This window comes from Drosophila guanche, unplaced genomic scaffold, assembly GCF_900245975.1.
Source record: "Drosophila guanche unplaced genomic scaffold, DGUA_6, whole genome shotgun sequence".
Taxonomy (NCBI): domain Eukaryota; kingdom Metazoa; phylum Arthropoda; class Insecta; order Diptera; family Drosophilidae; genus Drosophila; species Drosophila guanche.
In genome coordinates, this window is record NW_022995743.1 from 8417173 (window position 1) to 8439513 (window position 22341).

The 22341-nt window shown below is 44.4% G+C and overlaps 6 protein-coding genes across 11 annotated transcripts in view; 2 read left to right on the forward strand and 4 right to left on the reverse strand.

Annotated features, from left to right (window-relative positions):
- Positions 1–1599: 1599 nt before the first annotated feature.
- On the reverse strand, positions 1600–4299 carry LOC117591833 (chromatin assembly factor 1 subunit B). Its single transcript, XM_034285196.1, has 2 exons — positions 3598–4299; positions 1600–3530 (listed from the first exon to the last, which is right to left on the reverse strand). The coding sequence occupies exons 1-2, from the start codon at positions 4185–4187 to the stop codon at positions 1661–1663; spliced, it is 2460 nt and encodes an 819-aa protein (XP_034141087.1). The 5' UTR covers positions 4188–4299; the 3' UTR covers positions 1600–1660.
- Positions 4300–4624: 325 nt separating this feature from the next.
- Positions 4625–5384, forward strand: LOC117591840 (peptidyl-prolyl cis-trans isomerase-like 3). Its single transcript, XM_034285206.1, has 3 exons — positions 4625–4647; positions 4711–4947; positions 5005–5384. The coding sequence occupies exons 1-3, from the start codon at positions 4645–4647 to the stop codon at positions 5248–5250; spliced, it is 486 nt and encodes a 161-aa protein (XP_034141097.1). The 5' UTR covers positions 4625–4644; the 3' UTR covers positions 5251–5384.
- On the reverse strand, positions 5271–12909 carry LOC117591834 (carnitine O-palmitoyltransferase 1, liver isoform). 3 transcript variants are annotated; one of them, XM_034285198.1, is made up of 9 exons: positions 12754–12909; positions 8675–8861; positions 7872–8609; positions 7612–7811; positions 7207–7545; positions 7048–7113; positions 6182–6563; positions 5766–6125; positions 5271–5705 (listed from the first exon to the last, which is right to left on the reverse strand). In XM_034285198.1, the coding sequence occupies exons 2-9, from the start codon at positions 8813–8815 to the stop codon at positions 5583–5585; spliced, it is 2349 nt and encodes a 782-aa protein (XP_034141089.1). In that variant the 5' UTR covers positions 8816–8861; positions 12754–12909; the 3' UTR covers positions 5271–5582. The 3 variants fall into 3 exon arrangements, with proteins under 3 accessions (XP_034141089.1, XP_034141088.1, XP_034141090.1); XM_034285197.1 differs by lacking the exon at positions 12754–12909 and adding an exon at positions 10533–10788; XM_034285199.1 differs by lacking the exons at positions 7048–7113; positions 12754–12909 and adding exons at positions 6808–6867; positions 10533–10787.
- A 149-nt stretch (positions 12910–13058) lies between these two features.
- LOC117591838 (translin) lies at positions 13059–14241 on the reverse strand. The gene is made up of 5 exons (XM_034285204.1): positions 14088–14241; positions 13940–14027; positions 13790–13886; positions 13614–13729; positions 13059–13548 (listed from the first exon to the last, which is right to left on the reverse strand). Exons 1-5 carry the CDS (start codon positions 14160–14162, stop codon positions 13220–13222), a joined length of 705 nt encoding a protein of 234 aa, XP_034141095.1. The 5' UTR covers positions 14163–14241; the 3' UTR covers positions 13059–13219.
- LOC117591830 (longitudinals lacking protein, isoforms N/O/W/X/Y) overlaps positions 13063–22341 on the reverse strand; it is a 64391-nt gene continuing 55112 nt past the window's right edge. Inside the window, exon 7 of one of the 4 annotated variants that reach the window (XM_034285179.1) lies at positions 13063–13219. In XM_034285179.1, coding sequence (XP_034141070.1) covers positions 13134–13219 — 86 coding nt within the window. In that variant the 3' untranslated portion in view covers positions 13063–13133. Of the gene's footprint in view, positions 13220–16342; positions 18177–21036; positions 21522–21875; positions 22244–22341 lie in introns of those variants that run through there. The other 3 variants (XM_034285173.1, XM_034285185.1, XM_034285190.1) reach the window with 3 other exon arrangements.
- LOC117591839 (peflin) lies at positions 14320–15736 on the forward strand. Its single transcript, XM_034285205.1, has 4 exons — positions 14320–14471; positions 14530–14749; positions 15000–15143; positions 15213–15736. The coding sequence occupies exons 1-4, from the start codon at positions 14463–14465 to the stop codon at positions 15437–15439; spliced, it is 600 nt and encodes a 199-aa protein (XP_034141096.1). The 5' UTR covers positions 14320–14462; the 3' UTR covers positions 15440–15736.

Sequence of the window (22341 nt, forward strand, 5' to 3'; positions counted from 1 at the left end):
TATATTTAAAAGTGAAAATTGATATATTTATTGACAATTTAAGCCACAAACAAAGATTATTCATTTACCTTCGAGACAAAACAAAAGTAAACCAAATCGATCTATATACAACTATATACATATAGCATTACAGAATGACATAAGAAAACATACAATGCATACACACAAACATTCAAACAAACATACAAACATATGTACTATATTTTTCTCGTAATTATAACTAATGGAAAACACTCAAGCGAAAGAGTCTATCATTTTCCTCCTCAAAAGTAGCTCAACTCTTGCCAAAAAGAGAGAATGCAAGCTAATTAACTAATTAAACAAGCAAACAAACAAACAAACATTCAAATACGACTAATAGCAACTTCATTCAAATTCAAGCATAGCATAGAATTAACCGCAGTAAATCAATTAACATACAATTTTGCATACATATTTTCAATAATGAACGGAACACAAACGGTATCAATTCTCATACATATTTTTCTAAGCTCATACACCATTTTGCTCCACACACACTCTCGAGTCGCAGCACAACTTACTAAAATTACATTAATAGCAGATGAAACAATTCCAAGTGAGTTTCATGCAAATACTCGTACATAAACGGAAAAGGCAACACTTAACTAATGTTTAATTGATCGTAAATCAAAGCAAACGATTTGATTTGTTGTAAGTGGAAAAGTATCCCCAAGGAAAATGAAATATTAAACGGGTTAATTAAACCAAGAAGATAATTGATTGAGGAGTAGAAGGATGAAAATGGAACCATAGGTTAGACAAAGCTTAGGAGGAGTAATTAATCTAATTTGTAGCCTAATTCAAATTGCTTTTGTTGTCCCTTGCACCAGATCAGATTTATTTCACATGTATATGGCAAATATTTATGAAACATATATGTAAAAAAATACCATGCATGTGTGGAAATATATATTTCTCCTCAGTCTTGAGCTCCTTTACTCTCTCTAATGAACCACGTGGACAATGATGTGTAGCTAATGGCCCGGTTTTAATTGAAAATGATGCGAGCCACAGAATCTTACTAAGCTCGATAATGATGAAAGATATTAAATCGTTGAATTACAAATATAATATATATATATATATACATATATATGTATGTATATATAACGTAATGATATAGAAACAAAAATAACAAAAAATCAAAGCCCTAATGTTTGTATGTAAAAGAAACTCAAAACGTTAGAGATCATCTAAAATTTAAATAAATATAAATAATAAAATAAAAGCGCTGAAAGTTGTACTAATTTATTCCACACAGAAATTTCATCAAGCACCTTGTACCTCTGCACATATATTTTAATTTATTTATTCAACATTTACTCTAAGCAGCCTGCAAAAAGGTTGTGCATACCTTACCGATTTCGTCTGAAAAAGTAATTTTTTGGTACCCGGAACTCAATTTTTCCGTTCCTGGGTACAGTACAGTCACCGTCGCTGACACATTTGACCCATCTGACGCCCAATACCGCCGATATTGGCAGGTAAGAACCAGCAGCAAAACGGAATAAATGAAATGTCACATTTTGAACACAAATGTCTTTCGCTATGCCTTGCCTTGTGTTTTTTATTTGTTGTATAATTTGTGTATAACTTTGTATAAGTCTATAATTATTTTACGTCTAAGCTATTGCTCTGCTTATTCCAGCAGTTTCTTTTTCGACTTGGGCGTGGAGATGGTGCGCAAGGAGACGCGGCGCGGCGTCTTATTGTTGGGCGTTGAAGGTTTCGCTACCGTCGCTTTGACCGGGGTCTCGGTCTCCGCCTCCTCCTGCGTGTCCTCATAGACCAGACGTATATCCTCAGTGCGTTCACAGGTGCTTTCACTGACGGACACTGGATTCTTTGCCTGCCCATTTGTCTCCGGCAATGGTTCCTTTATAGACGTTGGCATGGGAGTACTATCCTCTTCGAGGGGCCAAGCATCCATGGCCTCTTCCATGGGAGCGACTGGAGAGTTGACAGGCATTTCGACGAGTACGCGGGGAGTACGCCTCACGGCAATTGGCGTTGCTGTTTTGGCGGGTTGGCTCACGCTCTTGGGTGTGAGGGAGAAGCTACTGGAGCTTCCGGGCGTGCGGGGCTGGCGACGAATTTGAATGGGGGTAGCAGGACGGCATTCCTTCTCCGGTGACTCGAACTTCTCCTCAGAGCTAATAATCTCCTTGTCCAGAACAGCAATACCAGCGATTTCCGACTGATGCTTCTTTGTCGGTGGCTCTGGCAATGGGCTGCTCTTGCGTTTCACAGAACTCGACAAGGCCTTCACGTTGTTGGCTTCTTCGTCCTCCTTCTTAACGGGTGATTGGTGTGTGAGGATTTGAATGGGTGTCTGTGTAGTGCCAGCGATAGCTGTCAGCTGCTTCTTTGTCGGAGGCTCTGGCAATGGACTGATCTTGCGTTTCCCAGATATGGGTAAGGCTTCGGTGTCCTCAGTTTTTCGTGGCGAGCGGCGTATGGTGATAGGTTTTGGTGTCTGATCAATCTTGCGCTTGACAGAGATCTGGGAGGCGCCTTTATCCGAATCTTCCGGCTTACGCGGCGAACGGCGTATTGCAATCGGTGCTGGTGCGAGTGCGGTAGTTGCATTGACTTTGCGAGGGGAGCGCCTAAAGGATATAGATTTTGGCTGGACCTCGGCCTCTACCTCTGCTTTTGTCTTCTGCTTGGGGCTGGTGGACGAACTGGCACTATGCATGGAGGAATCATTTTCGACATCAGCATCAATCTCTGTGTCTGCCTTAAGGTTTGATTCTGGAGTGTTTCTTTTGAGATTGGCCTTGGTCTTCTCCTGCAGTGGTTTCCGTGTGGCTGGTCTCTCATCTGCCGATCCCTTTCTAGCCTTCGCTTTATTTTTCCTTGGCGGCGGTGCATTCTCTGAACTCTTAAAGGCAGCGCACAGCACTGCATCCATTTCCTCATAGCGCTCGCCCAACTCATCGATCTCAAAGTGCAACAGCGAACAGAAGCCATCCGTGCTTGAAACAATCAGTACAGTCCCGTCACTCGACCAGGTCAGGTCCGTGAGCCTAGTGTAGTGAATATTCGAGACGATGGCGAACGGTACAGCCTGCTGGGTGTCATAAAAGAACACAGAGTTCTTGGTGGCGACGGCATAGATCATGCGGTAGGGCAGCGAGATGACCGGTGGATTCTTATCCGCATTGTACGGTCTCAGACGGTACAGTACCGGAGAGCAGCGCACAGCAACCGCGTACTCCTGCGGAAAGGGCAGTACAAAGGCCGGCCGCGTTAAGTCGTAGCGACTGAAGCCGTATGTGGTGTTAACCGGCTTCAAGACGCCATCGTAGTCGGTGATGCCCGCGGGAGTGATCAACAGCTTGCCGTCTGGAGTGAAGCACAAGCGACGGAAGAAAGTCTGCAGAGAGCCATCATGATAGAGTCGTATGTTCTTCCCATGCATTGCATGGCCCTCCTGAACAGGCAGTGTGCACTTGGCTACCCTGTGGAGCACTCGCTTGGTGTGGGTATCGAAGATACGGACTTGTCTAGAAAGGCAAGGCAAAGGTCAAGTCAGAGAGTGCTTGGAAGTGGGTTCATTTGAGTGTTGCTTACCTATCGGTGCTCATTGTGGCTATGAATTGATTGCACGGGTCCCAGGCCACGCCCTGCACGTAGCCCTTGTGATCCTCCAGAATAGCCAGGGACTTTCCTTTGTAGACATCCCACACCATCGCCGTGTTGTCCACTGACCCTGTCACAAGGAATTGTGAACTTGGGGCCCAGCTCAGATCATAGATGTCCTCTCTGTGACCCCGCAGCACTTTCAGCGTCACCCACGACTCCTTATCCTGCTGACTACATGAATCGGCGTCCAAAATGTTGAGGACTTCATGGTCGGGCTTTTGTTTCCATATAAACACAACGCTCTCGTCATCGCCGGAGGCCAATAGCTCGCCATTGGGCGACCAGCGAACTGTGTTAACCGCCCGCTGATGTCGGGACAGATCCACAGCCAGCTCCAAGTCTACACCATCTCCATTATCGCACCGATTCACGTACCAGATCAGGACATGTGCATCTGTTCCCCCCGAGGCGAGTCGGCAAATCGTAGGCGATCGTAGCCCCTGCCCATTCATCTGAATATCCACACTCAAAACTGGATCGCGGTTGTGCCACGAGATCTCCGGTATCTTGCACTTCATGTTTTAACTCTTACTTTTAACTTAATCTATGTAGTATGAACTTAATAATTGTAATTGATGAAAAATATGCGGACTATTTCGCGCCTAAAACGCAAAGTGGGACCATTTTTGACGTGACCGCAAACGGAGATCAATAAAATGCATAAAATTAGTATTTTTACGCAGTTATATGTTTCATGTCGGTCGGCTTGCGTCAGATATCAATCATATACTCGAAATTCCTGGTTGTTTTCGATAGTTCCATTGCTTGTTTTGCAAAACAGCAGAATATTGCACTATTGTTTCAGTGTTAAAAGTCGTTGCAAGATAGTAATGTAAAATAGAACATAATAATCTAGGAGTGTGATTTAAGATTACGGTATATTTATAAAATGAGAAGTTATATTTTGATATATTGTTGAGTGTTGTGCGGTATATTTGATCGATTATTCCGCGGTCACACTGTACACGATCTAAAATGGTAAACAAATGTGAAATATGTCCCGTTCCCGCCTTTTACTGAATGAATTTAATTAATTTGCAGTCTGTGACACTGCATACCGACGTGGGCGACCTCAAAATAGAGCTCTTCTGTGATGCCTGCCCAAAAGCATGCGAGAACTTCCTGGCCCTGTGTGCCAGCGACTACTACAGCGGCTGTGTCTTCATTCGAAACATAAAGGGATTCATTGTCCAGACCGGCGACCCCACCAATACGGGAAAGAATGGCCAGTCTATTTGGGGAACTAAATTCGACGATGAGTTCAAGGAAACCGTCAAGGTAGGTGGCTTGGATTGCGTTCAGCAGCTTCAACCGGATGCATTGTTGTTTTTGCAGCACACTGACCGTGGAATGGTTTCGATGGCGAACAATGGGCCAAACGCTAACGCCAGCCAGTTTTTTATCACGTACGCCGCCCAGCCGAACCTAGACTTGAAATACACGCTGTTTGGTCGTGTAATCGACGGCTTTGACGCCCTTGACGAGCTCGAGAAGCTGCCTGTCAATCCCAAGAACTACCGGCCGCACGTGGACAAAAAGATTAACGGAGTAACCATACACGCCAATCCCCTAGCAACGTGATAGACAATGACTACAATTGGTTTGCTTAAAAGGAAACGTATTTATAGTACTTAAGCTAATTGATTTGTTCACTTACATACTAATTGGTTGAGAAACATAGAATATTGTGCAAAGGGTGTTCTAGGACTAACATCGTCAAATCAGCCGAGTCAGAATAGTTAATTAAAAATTGCATTGTTTTCAGAAATTTATCGCTGACTTTAGCACTTAAAATGGAACTTACAATAGGCAAATGTATCAGATGGATGTTTAAAGGATCAACTAGAAAAGAGAAAACAAATGCTAACAAGAATCTCGTACTACATGCGACTACACGTATAAACATCTAAGGATTATGTGGATGCGCCGTTTGTGATTGATTTGGCGGGCTTCGGATGATCCTTCATGTGCTGCTCGAACATGCTGCGAATGTCGGCCAGTGCCTGGGAGATGTTCTCAGAGAAACGTTGGACATCCTGAAAGATAAGTTTCAATAAATCGCAGCTCCATTGGAAGTGAGTAAAGGCAAGCCTTACCGTTTGCTGGCACGTTGTCTTTGCTGAGATATGGAAGAATATCAAGTTCTCTCCAGCAATGATATAGGAGACACCGTAGCCGTCGTCGGCCACAGGTCCAAAGCCACCTCCGGCACTGATGCAGTTCGGATGCTTCTTCAAATCCATCTTTGGCGTCTGCCCGTGAGGGGTCTGACTAGTCGACAGGCGCCACGGCTCGCTGAGCACTTCGTTGAGGAAGGGCGAGTCCACTTCCAGGTACTTTGAGACAACGTACAAGCAGAACAGATGCCTGTCAATTCCCCGCCCGCACATGGCATCCTGATAGCCCAGCTGATGGCGATCGCAGGCTGCCTGTAGCATCTTGACGCGCTCGTCGTTCTAGCAAATACAAAAACCAATTAGACTTGGATACAATGGTATTGAGGGACTCTTACGGTTATGCTTTGATTTTGCATGGCTTTGACCCATGCTGCAGACTCGATGGTACATGGGCGCACCGTTTCAGTTCTTCCCTCGCGGAACAGACGCGTCATCGAAGCCTCATATGTCAGGGAGAATCGTCCCGCATCTCGGTAATAGGCCAACTGCAGTGCCATTTGAATGTAGGCATCTGGGGAGATGTGGCACTTCTTCATGAATCCCTTGCCGTACTCCTGGTGCACCAGAATGCGCAGATTCACTTCATTGATTAGCTTGGTCACGTCCATGGTGGCCTCATCAATTTGGGACAGACAAGGTGTAAGATCCCAGCTCAGGCGTGTGGGCATGGGGGGCTGGAACTCAGGGGTGCCCTTGGTGTCGCCAGATTCATCGTATCTGCGTGGTGTTCAAGAGTTTGGTTAGTTCAAAGTGATCCGAAAAGTAAGTAAGTGAAGGCAACGTAATTAAATGGCTTTGGTTAACCTAACGAATCAATTGTTAGTCACTGGAACATGTGATAATTAATTTGTGATTGGGTTAAAGTGGTTATCAAATGCATATCTGTATCATTCGAAGTGCCTCGAGGTTTTCCCAAAACCATCTTTAATTACATATTTTGAATATTAAGTTAAGTGTTTACCCATAAATATCATCACCAAATATATACTCCCATAGATGTCCCAAAACCGGTGCATCGGCCCTATAAAAAATGTGTAAATTCAATCAATTGTTAGGCCACAACCAGAGTTAATTAAAAATATGTTTGTCTGTTTGTATGTACATGTTGAAAACCAAAATAAAGAACTCAAATTGAACGCATCCAACCGACACCGACACCGTCACAACGTAGGCGGGTACAGAAAAGATAAAATGAATTTACCCTTCTGATACAAGATCGTCGACGATCAGGTTCTCCCACATGTGAGAGGCAATGGCAGCGTCAGACCTTGGTTTGTGTGGTTTTTGCAAATTGTTCAAAGAATTTAGATTACGGCAAATCAAGGAAACGATTTGCACTGGGACTAGCACTGGCACTTACCAGGTGTGTTCGGCATTGAAGCCAACGCGTCCATTGTTGGCCACACAGACGGTGAAACATTTGTCAAACCAACGATTGTAGCCGTTGCCGTGGAGAAGCTTCTTTCCGAAATTGTCGAGCAGCTCGGGGCGTGCCAGATCAAACTCGAAGGGTTCATCGTCCAAGGATAGGACAAACGCCGCAGACTCAATGGTGCGCAGGGAGACGTGGTTGACGCCTCGCGAGAAGAACGTATTGCGAGCCTCGGCCCACTTCGAGCGATTCCAGGCGGTGAGTGCTGCCAAATGCTCTTCACCATCGAGTGGAGTGGCGTTGGCCTTTAGGATCTCCTCGATTTGACTGAATGGAAAGGCAAATGTTAGTTTCTGATTTCTGATCCTGGGATTCCAGATCGCAGCCACTCACACTTGCAGCTCGCACGGACGCAGTGTGCGTCCCTTGTGGTAGATGAGCATTTTGTAGTAGCAGCCCTTGTGCAGCACCACAATGTGGTTCGAGTCCTTGTAGTGAACGATGCGATCGGTTTCCAAGCCCGGCACACGGGCCGTATTGAAGGTGCGCTCATATTGCCAAGAGCACAGAGGAATCATGCCCTGGACCATGATCTGCGCAACAGAATAAAAAGGTTAACAAGTGTGCAGTGATGTATGTGTCGTTCCACCTACAGGCTGCAGTTCCTGGTGCTCGATAAGGCGACGGAAATTGAGAAGAAGGGAGACCACATTGGCTGCCCTGGCTGCCTGTTTGTTGGTCAGGTTCATGAAGATGGCATCAGTGCCATAGAAGTTGCTGTTGACACACAGGGGACTGCGGCCGCGCAGATAGACATACTCCTCCCACCAATCGGAGACGTAGTTGGTGGACCACCAGCTCTTCAGAATGAGATACCATTGCAGCTTCTTGCCAATATTCTGCTCGAACTCCTTGGCCAGGCGCTCCATTCTCGTGTAGTTATCATCGTCCAGCAGAGGCCGCACACTGCGTAGGTATCTCGTCATGGTGTCACTAACGGACGGCAGCGGCAGACGGGGCAAGGAACCCTGGAAACTGTACAGGCCAGGCTTGTTCCAGCTGGACAACACGCGCACCACTGCCACCCACAACATGGTGGGCAGCGAGACGCGACTGCCCGGCGCCCTCGACTCATACATCCAGCCCTTGTACATCAGTAGAAGCTTCAGTGTGTATCGCATGGTGAAACATATCGAGAGCCAGATCACTAGGGCAGCCAGGAAGCAGGCAGTCACCTGCCAGTTAATTGTGTTGGAGGGCAGATGAACGAGAAGTCTGTTGGTGAGATTGAAGGGCGCCTGGTAGCCGGCAAAGTGCAGACCCAGGGCAATGGCCGAAATCAGCCACAGACTTTGGATGTGGGCCGGATAGACGCCGTTGCGAACGCCATTCTAAAACGAATATCCAGAAAGGTTTAATCAAAGGTTTTCATTTGGAAATGCATCTCTTAGCTTACCCTGGCACGAGCCAAGCGCTTCTTCCAGGAGCGCACACCCGAGTTCCACACGAGATTGAGCACCTCGTGGTCATAGTTGATGTCGAAGCCCTCATGGGTGATGGCAAACGAGAATGCAACGGCGGCATGGGCTTCAGCCATACCTGCAGGCAATTGCTCTTGTCACACCTATTCCAATTAAAATGTTCTGCAAGAAAGATATGGGTTTAAAGAGGTTTTAGTATTAATGTCTGAGGCGATAATCTCTCTGCTTTGTTTTGAGTCTTTCGTCATAATAACCAATTAATGGTTAAACTGATAAGCTATATTTTGAATTGGCCAGACAACCCACAAGTGTGATTCATGTGTTGACCAATAACTCGGCCAGTTACCCGATTGGGATTGAAGTTAAATGCGCTGCGGATCGTATTGAAATGTACATTGCCATACTGGTATGTGGAGGAGTGCAAAGTTCAGCAAAACATTGCACGACTCGGATCTTGTTTAATAATTTTATACGCTTCTCGACAACCGATGTTATAACACTTTACATGCAATTGATGATTGACGTCACTGAAAGCGGTTTCATTCAAGTGATAACCTCAAACCGAGGATCGAGGGACTCGATCTGGGACTCTAGGTCTGGGCACAACCAGCCGCCAGACATATAAATTTCAACATATTTGGTGTTGGCAGAAGGCAAACAGTTAAAAATCGACATTCGATCGCTTGGGGCAGATCCATTTACTGTATATAGTGCAAAATGATTTAAGAACTATTTGCAATTTCAGTTTTGATTGTTATTGTTCAGCGTCTCATACGCCGTGACAGCTATTTAAATTGATTAGTGCGCCAAATGACAAAAACAAACAAACTGCTATACTCATACATACAGTGTATTTATTTATGTACATACAAATGTATGTTCTGTGGACTTTAATACTCAGAAGTAGAAGTAGTTTATGGGAATCCAGCTAATTTGTATCAATCACAACACAGTGCCAATGGCAGCTAAACCTTCGAGAGAGGTAAACAAACATTCAAGTGAAGGTCAATGCAGTGGGTCTTTGGGCCCGTGCATATCAATAAACCAGTTTCAACTTCGAAGACCTCTTCGAGATACAAATTCGTTTTCGTTTGACCTAGATCGAGGCGACTGTGCGACAATGCCTAATAATTTGAACAGCGCGCTGCCGGCTTTTATTTGTTTGCGTACGAGCGAGGGGGGTGGGGGGGGGGGCAGCAACATGGGCGAAAACAACAAATTCAAATACGAAATACGACTTGTTGCCTCTTATTATAGTATGTAGTCGTTGCTTAGTGGGCAGCAGGCACAGCAACAGCCACATCAACAGCCAAAGCAACAGCAGCGATCTCTTTCGCTGGGCCCCGACACTGGTGGTCGAGACGGTGCAAAGTCCACAATGATTTTTTCAGCATTGCTGCTCTGTGATGGGATCTGATCTCTTCCTAGACGTTAATTATATTGCAGAAAATTTAAATTGATGCGGTTTTTTAGATTGACCTTGCCTACCCCGTTACCCATTCCCCATCCATGATGCTTGTGTGGGTGCGCATGTGGCGGCGGGGCCAACACGGGTTTTATGTAACAAACTAAAAGTCCCCCTCAACACAGCTGATAAGGCAGGCAGCTATCTCAATGTGAAATGTATTTTTCAACTATCAAAAACAAGTGGGAGAATTTGGGTCAGAAGAGAGACAAACAGAGAGAGAGGGAGAGAGAGAAAGAGAGAGATCAGAATAGGAAAAGAAAACTGAGAAAAGCCGCAAAAATGCAACATTGGCACTGTTGTTTATCCGCTATTTGCGCTTCTTTGGCGCGTTTGTTGGGCGACCTTCAGTTTAATGGAAAACAAACCTTCTTTGTCAAATCAAATGTTTCTGAAGCCAATTTCCACCTGTTTCTCTGCAAATCACGTTCAAATTAATTACACTGACAGTCTCGAAATGCTAAGCGAGAGAGGGAGAATCCCACGAAAACAGCAGATTCGATTTTTATTCAAAATACGAGTTCCCTTTAGCTTTAGCTCCCTCGCGGTTGCGGTTTGTGGGGGCCAGAAAGGCAGAAACAGAACGCACACTTGATCACTTGAACGGCCGAACGCCAACTGAACCAGACGGTGCTCGCTGCAGGCGCATGGGGTCTTAAATGGCAGCAAGAGACGACTTTTCTGTGTTCGCGTGCGTGTGTGTGTGTGCGTCTGTGTATTTGGTGGGGTGCGTCACGAATCGAGGGGCTCGTGGAGTGTGTTGACCGATGCCTGCTGCTCCCCACAGTTCCTCTCCTCTCTTAGTGTGTCTGCCCGAGGACCGATAAAGGGTAATCTGAGTTTAACAAATGGAGATCCTAATATGTATCTACATACAAGTTTTAAATGATTGTCAAAGCGTTATCTAGTGCTCAGGTTGGATATGACGAAGCCATAAACTAGTATAGATTGGAGTACTCAAATGTTTGGTATTACCGTAGAGAGGCACTATATCATAAAGATAATGATGTGAATAATACTTCCAATTCCCGATACTAATGTCCAGTTTCGGCCAGACTTTGGCCTTTCTAAAAATATAAATAGATCCACACGAGTATGCCAACAGACTCGAATGCTCTCGTCTATTTATGTAAGGCGGCGCTGGTTTTCGCAACTACTTCAGAAGTGAAGAAGTTCTCTCCTCACCAATTTCAATTCAATCTTATCTGCGTTTCATGATGGGTGGTTGGAGCCTGATTAAGTGGTGTACTTACTTCAGACGATAAATTGGCTAGAAAACAAGTCTTATATGATTTGATTTTATAACATTAAAAAAGTGACCACAGCTGCGATAAGCAACAATTGAGAGGTTTTATCGCGTCTAACTATTTTTAGTTGAAAGTCCAAGCCTGCATTGTACTACGCCTGTGGGGGGGCCCACTGAAAATTGTGTAGTACGCAATTCGGCGGCCAAGGCTGATAAGGCCAGGCACGCGGTCCGATAATTATGAGTATTGCCAAAATAACCTAGTGCAATCTTCGACACATTGGCGCAGCAGTGGTTGGCATGTCTGGGGGGGCCTATGACTCCCTTATTGATAATTATGCCTAAAAAGTCTGGTAAAGAGTTCATTACCACACAACCCAGACAAGTGAAAGAGATCACAAGATGGCAGGTCGCACTGCTCGCCTATCTCCACTGTGGACTTTGAACCTCAGCAACTTTAAATGTGCGACGACCAAGGCAGCGCCAGCGCCAGCGCCAACGACGCATGTCTAACACGGCCGGGAAAGACACAGAAGAAGGTGGTGGAACCAGTCGGGCCTCTCTGAAATATCATTCACAGCTGCCGCGGCAATTAGGAGGTCAATAGTACCTCTCCTACCTGAGTAGCGTATTGGGGATCTGCCATTTGTTAAACTTCTCTTTTGGATAAGGTTCGTTTGCGTCTTACAAGCATACACACTCATGAGCATACATATATACAAATGTGTGTACTGTGTATGCATATGAGCAGTGGAGGAAAGTGCAGCAAGACACGTAGCCAGGCCAAGAGACAGATGCACACAGCTGCATCGGGGGTGTGTATAGGTGTGTGTGCTTGTCTTACACTCTCACAGCTTTTGCACCCACTCAGAGCGAGCAGAGAAGCTGGGAGGCTCCGCTCTCAGAGAGCAGTGCGAAGGCGAGAGAGGTAAAAAGCCGCACAAAACTCGTTTTGGACTTTGAACCGTGTTGAGAAAAGCGTGTTTTGTAAAAAAAAAAACAACAGCGTAAAACAACAACGACTTTATTTAAAAACAAACAACAATCAGAGCCACGAAAATACGGCGAAGGCGGCGGCAGGTAGTGTTGTAATAAATACAATATTATTCACTTTTAGTTGCTGCTTTTCCAAACAAGTTTCCATGCGATTCGTGGAGGAAAATTCACTATTCGGTGCTGCCTGGGACTTGCATGTGACCCAATTGTTTGAAACTGGTTGGAGTTTTTGAATTATTTTTGTGTGGCTAAGGGGGGCACTGAGCAGGTCGCTGGGGCAACAAAATCTAGGGAAATTTACCCAAATGGGAATCGGAAGTGGGCTTAGCACGCTCTTATGTACTTACTTTCTGGTGAACGGAACAATCAACGGACTGTTTTTATTTATCCAAATACACAAATCGAATAACACAATAGAAAACAGCACAAAGCGCGGAAAAGACCGGAGAGACAGACGAGAAAACGGCAAAGGCGCGCGCGCAATGTTGTAAACGTTTTGGTGGTGGAGAAGAGAATGAGACGAGAGTCGCTCGGAGAACGGCGGCAGCAACAAGCGCGAGAGTTTCGACCATATGATCGAAGCAACAGCAGAATAATCAACTTGCATAAGGGTTAGTGCTGCAGCATGTACATGCATATATACATATGCATGCATACATATTGCAGAGATGTATTTAACACAGAACCAATGCGCTTTCAAGCTTAACATCGCTAGCTTATATCATTATCAAGGCCCTTCGATGGAGCGTCTTCTTAGATTAGTATAAAGTGAAATAGGGGATACGGGAAAGTTAAGAGTCTTCTTGGTCTGAACTACTCAGTTGCTGCTACCGACTGTTCCCCATCCTTGTTGTCCTTGTTGGACAGGCCACGTATGCTGACGTCGTAGACAACCTCTTCAATCTTCTTCACGTCATATTTGAGGGCATCAAACCGCTTGCGTAAGCCATCATTCTTCAGGTTGAGCAATCGAAAGCCCGTGTTCAAGTCGCCAATAAAGTGCGAGATGTTCAGGGGTCGCTCATAATCGCCCATCGTGACGGAATTCGTGGCAAACCGCGACAGCTCCGATGCCAGCTGCAATATACCCAGCAAGTAGTCCTCTACATCCAAATGGAAGCCATCACCCGGCTTGGTCTTCACTGTTGACAGAACAATCGAATGAATATTAAAAACGTCGCAGGCAGAAAAAGAAATCTATACTCACAGCCCAGCATTTCGGCCACTGTCTCGCGCGTCACCAAAAAGCCCGCCTCCAAATAAATAACCAAGGCAATGAGAAAAATCAAGCGCTGTGTAATGTAGGTCCAATGATCGGAGTATCTGTGTAGAGCAGAGCATTAGACACCCACAAGGGCGGACGAACTTTCATCTCTGACTCACCTGTAGTATTGCCCTGGTGGCACCAATGTGGCCAATTTTACATATTTTTCGGCACAGGCTTCGATTAGCTTCCGGGCTGAACCGCAGGCGCCGCTAACTAAACGTAAGAGGAGTTAGAAATGACCACTATGGCTAAAATGAATAACCTACTTTGGCTTAAGTCGCTGTGAATTATCTGCAACTTGATTTGTGCGTCCTTCGCCAGATGCTCAATTTCCCTCACCACAAGTCGGATGTTCTGTAAGAAAAGTCCTAGGCATAAGCACCTATTTATTATACTGTTCTATGGCCAACTTACCTCCCGTACCTCCTGCTCATTGTCTATATACTTCTGGTAGTTTGAAAAGATATCCATATTCACGAAATTCGACATTTTGTTGCCTTTTTGCTTGTTTATGCCGGTGTAGACGCTAGAGATGGAAGGGGTGCACAATGAAGCGATAGTCAAATCGCGATATCGATGCTTGCACGAGAAATCGATTGGTCAACCAATCGGTCGCGTTGTACTTAAATTCAGATTTGTTTAGAGTGACCGTTTCGGGTAGATTTCGGTATATTTCATAGGGTCAGGCGGTATATCTTATCGATAAATCCGCAGTCACATTGTGTTTTGTTTTGTCAATTGAATTGACAAATTTTTAATTTCAATTAAAATCAAATTCAATCGTGAAAAATGTCCTACGTATGTTCTCATCAACTCAAAGAGGCGTACAAACTTAATTACATTTTGTTTTTTTCAGGGTCAAGGCTACAATCCCTACGGCCAGCCTGGTGGAGGCTATGCCGCACCTCCGGGAGCTTTCCCACCCCAAAACTCCCAAGTCTCCTCACAGGCGCAGCAATGGTTCGCCATGGTGGACCGTGACCGTTCTGGAAAGATCAACGCTTCCGAGCTGCAGGCCGCTCTGGTAAATGGGCGTGGAGACCACTTTTCGGACAACGCATGCAAGCTCATGATTAGTAAGTTATCGCCTCTGGAGTCGCTGTTGTGACGTCACAGCCATCAGTTGACGGCGTGAAGGAGGAACTTCCTGGAATCCGAAGCGCCAGCTGTGTCTATAAATATGTGCTAGCTGCCCCAAATCTGGAGGCACACGGGCGTGTTTGCTTAAATCGCCGGGCAGACATTATCTTGATTGTTTACTTAACCGATTCGTTTTATTGTGTTTATTCGTTCGCACTTAATGGCAAACTTTGGCCCTACTTGCAGGCATGTTCGACAACGACGCGAGCGGCACCATCGATGTTTACGAGTTTGAAAAGCTTTACAACTACATTAATCAATGGCTGCAGGTCTTCAAGACCTACGATCAGGACTCCTCTGGCCATATCGAGGAGAGCGAGCTGACTCAGGGTAATCTACTATAAATATAATGCCGTGACCGATTGATCTTTTTATCTAATTGCCTTTCGTTGTTAACAGCCTTCACGCAGATGGGCTTTCGGTTCTCGCCCGAATTCATCAACTTTCTGGTGAAGAAGAGCGATCCGCAGACCCACAAGGAGGTGTCGGTGGACCAGTTCATTGTGCTTTGTGTGCAAGTTCAGCGCTTCACGGAGGCCTTCCGTCAGCGGGACACGCAACAGAATGGAACAATCACCATTGGCTTTGAAGACTTTTTGACTGTGGCAATCGGTTGCTCTTACTAAGCATACTAAGCATACTAAACTGTTTCCAAAGCAATCCAAACTCTTGCACACGGCACAGCCATCAGACACAACACGACACACATTACTTATTCCGTAAACTGTGCATTTTGTTTCAATTAACATATTTACATATATGGTGTTTGTCAGCTTAGATAATTCGTCCTCTCACATTCATGTTAATGCAATCTCCTGGTACCAGAAATCCCTTTCAAAAGTATTTGTTATCGCAACTCGACTATCACATAGTACAAAGTGTCTTGCGCCTAAAATAAAGTACATACATATATATTTATAAAACGAAATTAAAATGGTTTTATTTGAAAGTAAAAGTTGAAGTAATTGTTGAATAATCAATCATCTTACCATAGCAGTTTCACTGCCCTATGCGTAGATGTACATATATGTATCTGTGTATGTGTATGTTTATATTCTTCTTGTATATGCACCCGTCTTATGGTGTTTAATATTTGAGGGATTCAATGCGATAATACAAAGCTTATGAGTACATAAGATATACGAGTATGATAAAACATTTAGACATTAAATTTGTTTTGGTTTTTGGTTTGGGAATCGTGGTAGTGTTCCCTAATTCTTTTTTGGTCATAGGTAAACAATAATTTTGTAAACAAAAACTCAGTCTTCAAGTCCATAAGTGTATAAATCGAATGTCTTAAAGGAAATAATGCAAATGAGACAATGGCAAATTCCAAACGATTCTCTGTAAAACTAGATCAGTCAGAGTACGAGTACATATTTATGTCTATCTTTAAAGATGGCATCGATTGAGGAGATCCAAGAATTGTCAAGGGTTTCTGTCTTAGAAGGCTTGATCAAAACTTAATTAAGAGATCTTCGGGGAGGCAAGGGCGTGGAAATGTTTTTATGGGCAGAACTTTCAAAATGTTTCGAAGATACAGATGAGCCCTAAGAATAATTTGTTTATTTCTGGACAACAGCGAAATGCTTGATAATCTCTTAGTATTTAGTGGCCTTTTTTAAAACGATTCGTGTAAATATGTTGGGCATAAAAGTCCTTAACTTAGCTATAAAATTGTATAAAAATAAAATCAATCTCACATAGGCTTATAAAATATCAGAATCAAAGTATAAAATAATACGCAGCGTGAAATATTGTTCGGTTTGCAGTCGTTGTCGTATGTTGCCTTAAGACTAATTTGATTATCTGCTTGATTAGATTGGTTTACGAGTGCTTATATTATATAAATTATTACATGTAAACATTAAATATTTGGGATGACACATAAATGACAAGAAATATATTTCGTTAATTCCTCAAATCAAAACAAAAAATGCAAGGCAGATGATTGCATCCAAGGCAGATCTCCTTAGTGGTTGGACAGGGCTACAAATGAAATGGAAGATTCAGTTGGTCCCCATAAAAGTATTATTTGGTATCAAATCGCGCGCAAAGAGTCTCCCTTCTACTTATTGCAGTCTATAATCAGCTTGCCTTGGGAATCGTCGGACATGGAGCCGCTCATGCCGTCACCCTTCATGGAGTACTTGGAGCGACGCTTGCTGGGCAGCTGGGGCAAGTCGGTGTGGTGCTTCCTTACGTGGACGCCAAGGTTTCCGCGCTGCTTCGACTTGTACGGACAATACGGACACTGATGGGATGGCTCCTTGCCACCACACTCGACATTCTCGTGACGACGCAGTGTGGACTTCCAGCGATATTTCTTGCCGCAGTGACGACACTCGTAGACTGGTTCGCCATCCAGGCCAATCGCATTGGGACTGGTGATGCTCCCGTTGCTGCTGCTGCCACCATAGTCACTCAGTGTGAACTCCAGATTGCGAAAGACTTGGGCCTGGGCCTCCAGCATGGAGTTGGTGGAGCCTCCGTGCGCACTCGACTGGAACATGTTCAGCGAAGAGTTGCCGAACTTGGTGCCGCTCTGTTCCATGAGATGTATATCGTCAAAGGCATGGAAGCGGCCATCATCTTCATCCTCTGTCGATGAGCCCGGCTCGTTCTCGCACTCCGAATGGCGCATATCGCGCTCCTGCTGCTTGCGCAAAAGGTTCTCCAATATTTTGGTTGGCGTGGTCTCGTTGCCGTTTGCCGTATCGACCTCCTCCTTGATGCGACGCGGAGGCGTGTGGTGGCGCAGTATCTCCTGCGCACGCAGCTGTTGCTGGAAGCTGTGCAGCCCATTACGCATTAGTGCTTCGGCTATGACAGCCGCCTGTGGCTTTGGTGTTGGAACAACTGGGGCAACTGGAGCGATGGTTTTGTTGGCAACCAACACTGAAGTTGGTATGGCCTTCACCCCACCCAGGGCAAGGCCAGTGGGGACCGCTGTCTTCAGAGAGTACTTGTTGCGCGGATGAAGTGATGCAGCGCCAGCGGCAACGCCCATTATCTCATCAGCATTCAAGTTTTTTGAAGCCGTATCGGAAGCGGAGCCGTAGACGGCAATCGCGGCAATGGTGGAAGGCTCCAATGTCTCACCCGAGGTGGGCGACACCTGGCCGTACTGATTCATCTCTGGGTGGTCCAGTTGCTGTTGCTTCGGCACCTTGGCCGACTTGGTCTTGTAGAACTCGAACAGCATGTCCGAGACCTCAGACACAGACAGTCGCTTGCGACGAGATCCCGGCACTTGAATCCTTTGTTCATCGCGCTTCCTTCCATTGAGAATACTGCGCTGGAAACTGCGCTGGATCTCTGCTGTTCCCACTCCTGGGGCGGTGTTCTCCTTTCGGCTCAAGTCTGCAATCGGAAACATATTTTTTGTTTGATTAGTTTTTGCCAAAAAATGAGAATTGTTTAAATTTTAGATTCGTTTTTCTCGCTTCTATTTCCTGTAGTATGAGCTTTGTCGCACGACTGATGAATTGTTGAGACGTGACAAATGAAAAAGCAATTTGTAACTCTCGGGCTGCTTGGGTTGTTAGGGCATTGAAAGGTGTTAGTTAGATGACAGAAGGCATGCAACAAAACTAAAAGCAAAATACACTAAATAATGCATAGGTAAAGCAACACACATATAATTTTGGTTTAGAATTAAATAAACAAGGGTACACGTCATTTTCACTTTTATTAATATTTTGGAACACATTTTTTGATTAAATAAAATAGCTTTTGTAAGTCGCGTTAGATAATTGTCAAAATTTTGCTGTTCTTTGTTTGTTTTTGGTGCTTCGATGGGATGAGATGATGTTGGAGATGTTTTGTGGTGGGTGAGTTTTTGCTGAACCGAAACCATTTTTAAGTGTATCTCATTACCTGCTATATCTGTGAAAAATAGAGAACAATAGGTTAGTGATGTCTTGAATATGTATTCAATTTTTCGCTGGTATATCCACGAGAGAGCTGCGTTGACGTGTATCCGAGGCCACCTGTAAAATGAAGCACAGAATCGGATTAATCAAATGATTTTTATTAGACTATTCAGGGTGCAGTTCGCTGTGCTCGGTGCTTGCTTTCCGCTGCTGGCTTGGGCAGAGCTTTTGATTATCAACTAATCTCACAGTCGAATATTCAAATTCAAGTCGAGCTTTGCCAGCTTTTCCTTGCACTCCGCCCACGCACAACCAGCCGCGAAAAGCATCCACACGGCAACACAATCGAAACGGCACTAGTTGACGCTGCCTAGCTTACAAATTTTCAATCCCATCCACAAGCACGAAGCGGAGGCAGCAACGGATCCGAATCCTAAATCCTATGCGCAGCTGCAACGCTCACACACACACACACACACGCACACGCACACTCAGGCCCTCGGAAAATGCTGGTCTTTGTGTGCCCGTGTGTATCTGTTGCACAGCAAGTGCAGGCCATGGTCAGGGCCTGTGAGGAATCCTTGATTTATGTTTACTCTGGGTTTTCTACCTAACTCAACAGTTGTTGCTTTTGTTATTGCTATTCTCGTGGGTTCTGTTGTATCTGGCACACACACACACACACACACGCATACACACACAGATAACGATCGGGAGAGGGAAAACTTTCTCTGAGAGAAATTCTCTATTTTGAGAGAGAAAGCAATCCGAGCAGGCGAACACGGAGTGCATCTGTGTGTACCCATGGTTCGTGTTTACGTCTAGCTTCCGGTGGTGTTTTTCATGTTTATCCATTCCAATGTTTTTCCCCAGCATTCTAGATGCATCTGTTCACAAAAATGTATTTCAAGGTCAAGCAATGAAAACTTAAGGGAGGCTGACACATAAATAAATTACTTAACATGCTCGTATGTATGTATTTACACATATGCATATGTATGTGTACATGTTCTAGCACTGCAGCTTCAAGCTGTTTCATTTCTTAAGACCCTTCCAGAACATAATAATCCTGACTATCAACATTTTTCATCGAATTTTCCACGAATTTATCCCACACAAATAGCTTCAGAACCAGCCCTTGAAACTTGTGTGTCCTCTTCGGGTCCTGCCTGGGTACATGTGTGTGTACTGTGTGTGTGTTTTAGGCTTTGCGAAGGCAAAGCCCAAAGAGGAAACCGATAATGCAGGCAGGCAGTAGGGCCTTGAGCGACACGCATGCGCATTGCCAAATGGAAAATATCAACCGAAAATCACGTGGGAAGCCAGACTGCAAAAGCCATTTGACGGCCAACACACAAGAGAAAACCCAGGCAGACAGGCGACAGTCGGCAGGCAGGCAGGCAGGCAGACGAAAAGGGAAAACTTATTTTTAGACAAAAACACACACAGAAAACGAACGATCCATCCTGATTAATGTGTATCCAGTGTCTCCTGAAACTCACTCTAGGTTTTGTGTGGGTGAACGAAGCATACACTGAGAGTAAGAGAGTCAGCGTGAGAGTACAGTTGGTTTGTGGTTGCCCAGAATCGATATGAATTGAGATTTTGGCAACGTTTCGTGCCATCCCTCTATTGTTAATAGAACCTGTTTGAAAAAGGATTAGGATATTTCCTTATCTGCATCTTTTTGTGCTGAAACCTGAATCTGATTGTGTTTTTACATTCAAAGGACCAAAAGATCTTCATTTACTTGCCTGTTTTATGCCAAAACCTTGATAGGTAACCCATTTATCTGCGAATAAAACAAAACAAAATGAAACCGTTAATGAAATAATAAAATAATATATAAATTAATAATACTAACCATTATAAAAAGAATGAAACGAAGTTCTTTCAAACTATAACATAATGAAAATACAAAAAAGAAAATATTAATAGTGGAATATCAATAAATATTATCACAATAAATGTATTCATTTACGCTTACAACTTCTTTTATTTTATTAGCAATATGTAGAAAAATGATTAGATTAGATTGGACCTTGTTTCATATACCGAGAATAACAGAGATAAATCTCCCCATCTTAATACCAACATACTACACACATAAGCATGTGTGTATCTCATGAAATGAATATTATTTTAAAAATGATCTCAAGGCAACTAAATGCTTTTTAAGCTAGATTAATCTTTTCTTAGGTACTAAGCGAGTGTTAATTTTTGGCTCATCCTTAAATATAGACAATTTTCTTGCATTTTTGGTCTCTTCGTTTCAATTTGGTACGATTTCTGCTTATCAAAATATAAACAACTATCTTGGAATCCAATTTACTTCACGCATCATCCTGGCACATCGCTTTGAACTAAATGAGAACCGAGTGCTCCTTGCGCATGTGTTCGTTGAGGAGGGCCTGGGAGCGGCACACACGAGCACAGAGTGGACATCGGTTCGCTTCGTATTGTGGGAAGCGCTTGGAGCTCTGACGTGGTAGCTCGCGTCCCGGCACCAAGCTGCTGGTGTCTATGGGCAGCTTCTGAGCGAGATAGTGCAACGATCGGGCAGACGATATGGACGCTAGCTGCTGCAATGCTATCATGGCATCTGAATTGCTGGTCAATGACTTCTTGTTGCCATTTTTGCTGTAAGTGCTGACACGGTTCGACGGCTCTTCGTTCTCACTCTTTTGCTCCAACGTCACCGTCGAAGGCGAAGGATTGGCTGGTCTGCGCTCCCTGGTGCACACAGTTGGCAATGTTCTGGATGAGCTGGCATAGTCCGGCTGGAGGGCGGAAGATTCGTGGGTGCGCAGGTTATATTTTCGCTCAAAGACCTCTGCAACGAGACAAAAATGTTTGGGAAATCAAAATAAAAAATATAAATCATAAATCAAATTCGCCAAAACAAAATGTTGTATCGAAATAATGTGGGAAACAATATAAATATATACAACCCACATACATTCACTCACACATTCGCACCCACACACGCACTTTCAGATACATATGTATATGTAAGCGAAGGATTTAAAAAATAAATTTTTGTTGTTTTATTTTAAACATAATTAAAATGAAAGACTCTGAAGAAAAAACTGAAAAACGAACTTCAATTCTTTTCTTCTATTTATTTACAAAAGTCATTGCTCTTTGGGTTTGGCATTAACGAGAACTTGTCTATAATATGCATAATAATTGTTAACAAAACTTAGACGAGCTCCTCCTCATGCTCCACTTTAATCTCAGACGTATAGAGGTATAGGGATTCGAGTTCTGTGGCTGCTGTCGCTTCTATTCCTGCACCATCTGCTGTTTGTTTTGTGGCTTTGGCCTTTGGCTTTTGCTTGTGAGTGGGTGGCTCTGCCGCCAGCTCGGCATCGTGCAGCTTCTTGTGTCGGTTCAGATGGGATCTCCGCTTGAACCACTTAAGGCAGTAGTCGCACTGGAAACGCTTAAAGTCCTGACACTCCTCGCGCTGATGCAGTGACAGACGATTCATCGTGTTGTAGTAGCGTCCGCACTGGCAGAGTAGCTGATTCTTGGGGCCGTGCCGCACAAAATCTACAGACAGACATAAACAGAAACAGAAACGGGATATGGTTGGTTTTTAGGCCTCTGCATATATCAATCACACAAAGACAAGTTCACTCTAGTTCTGG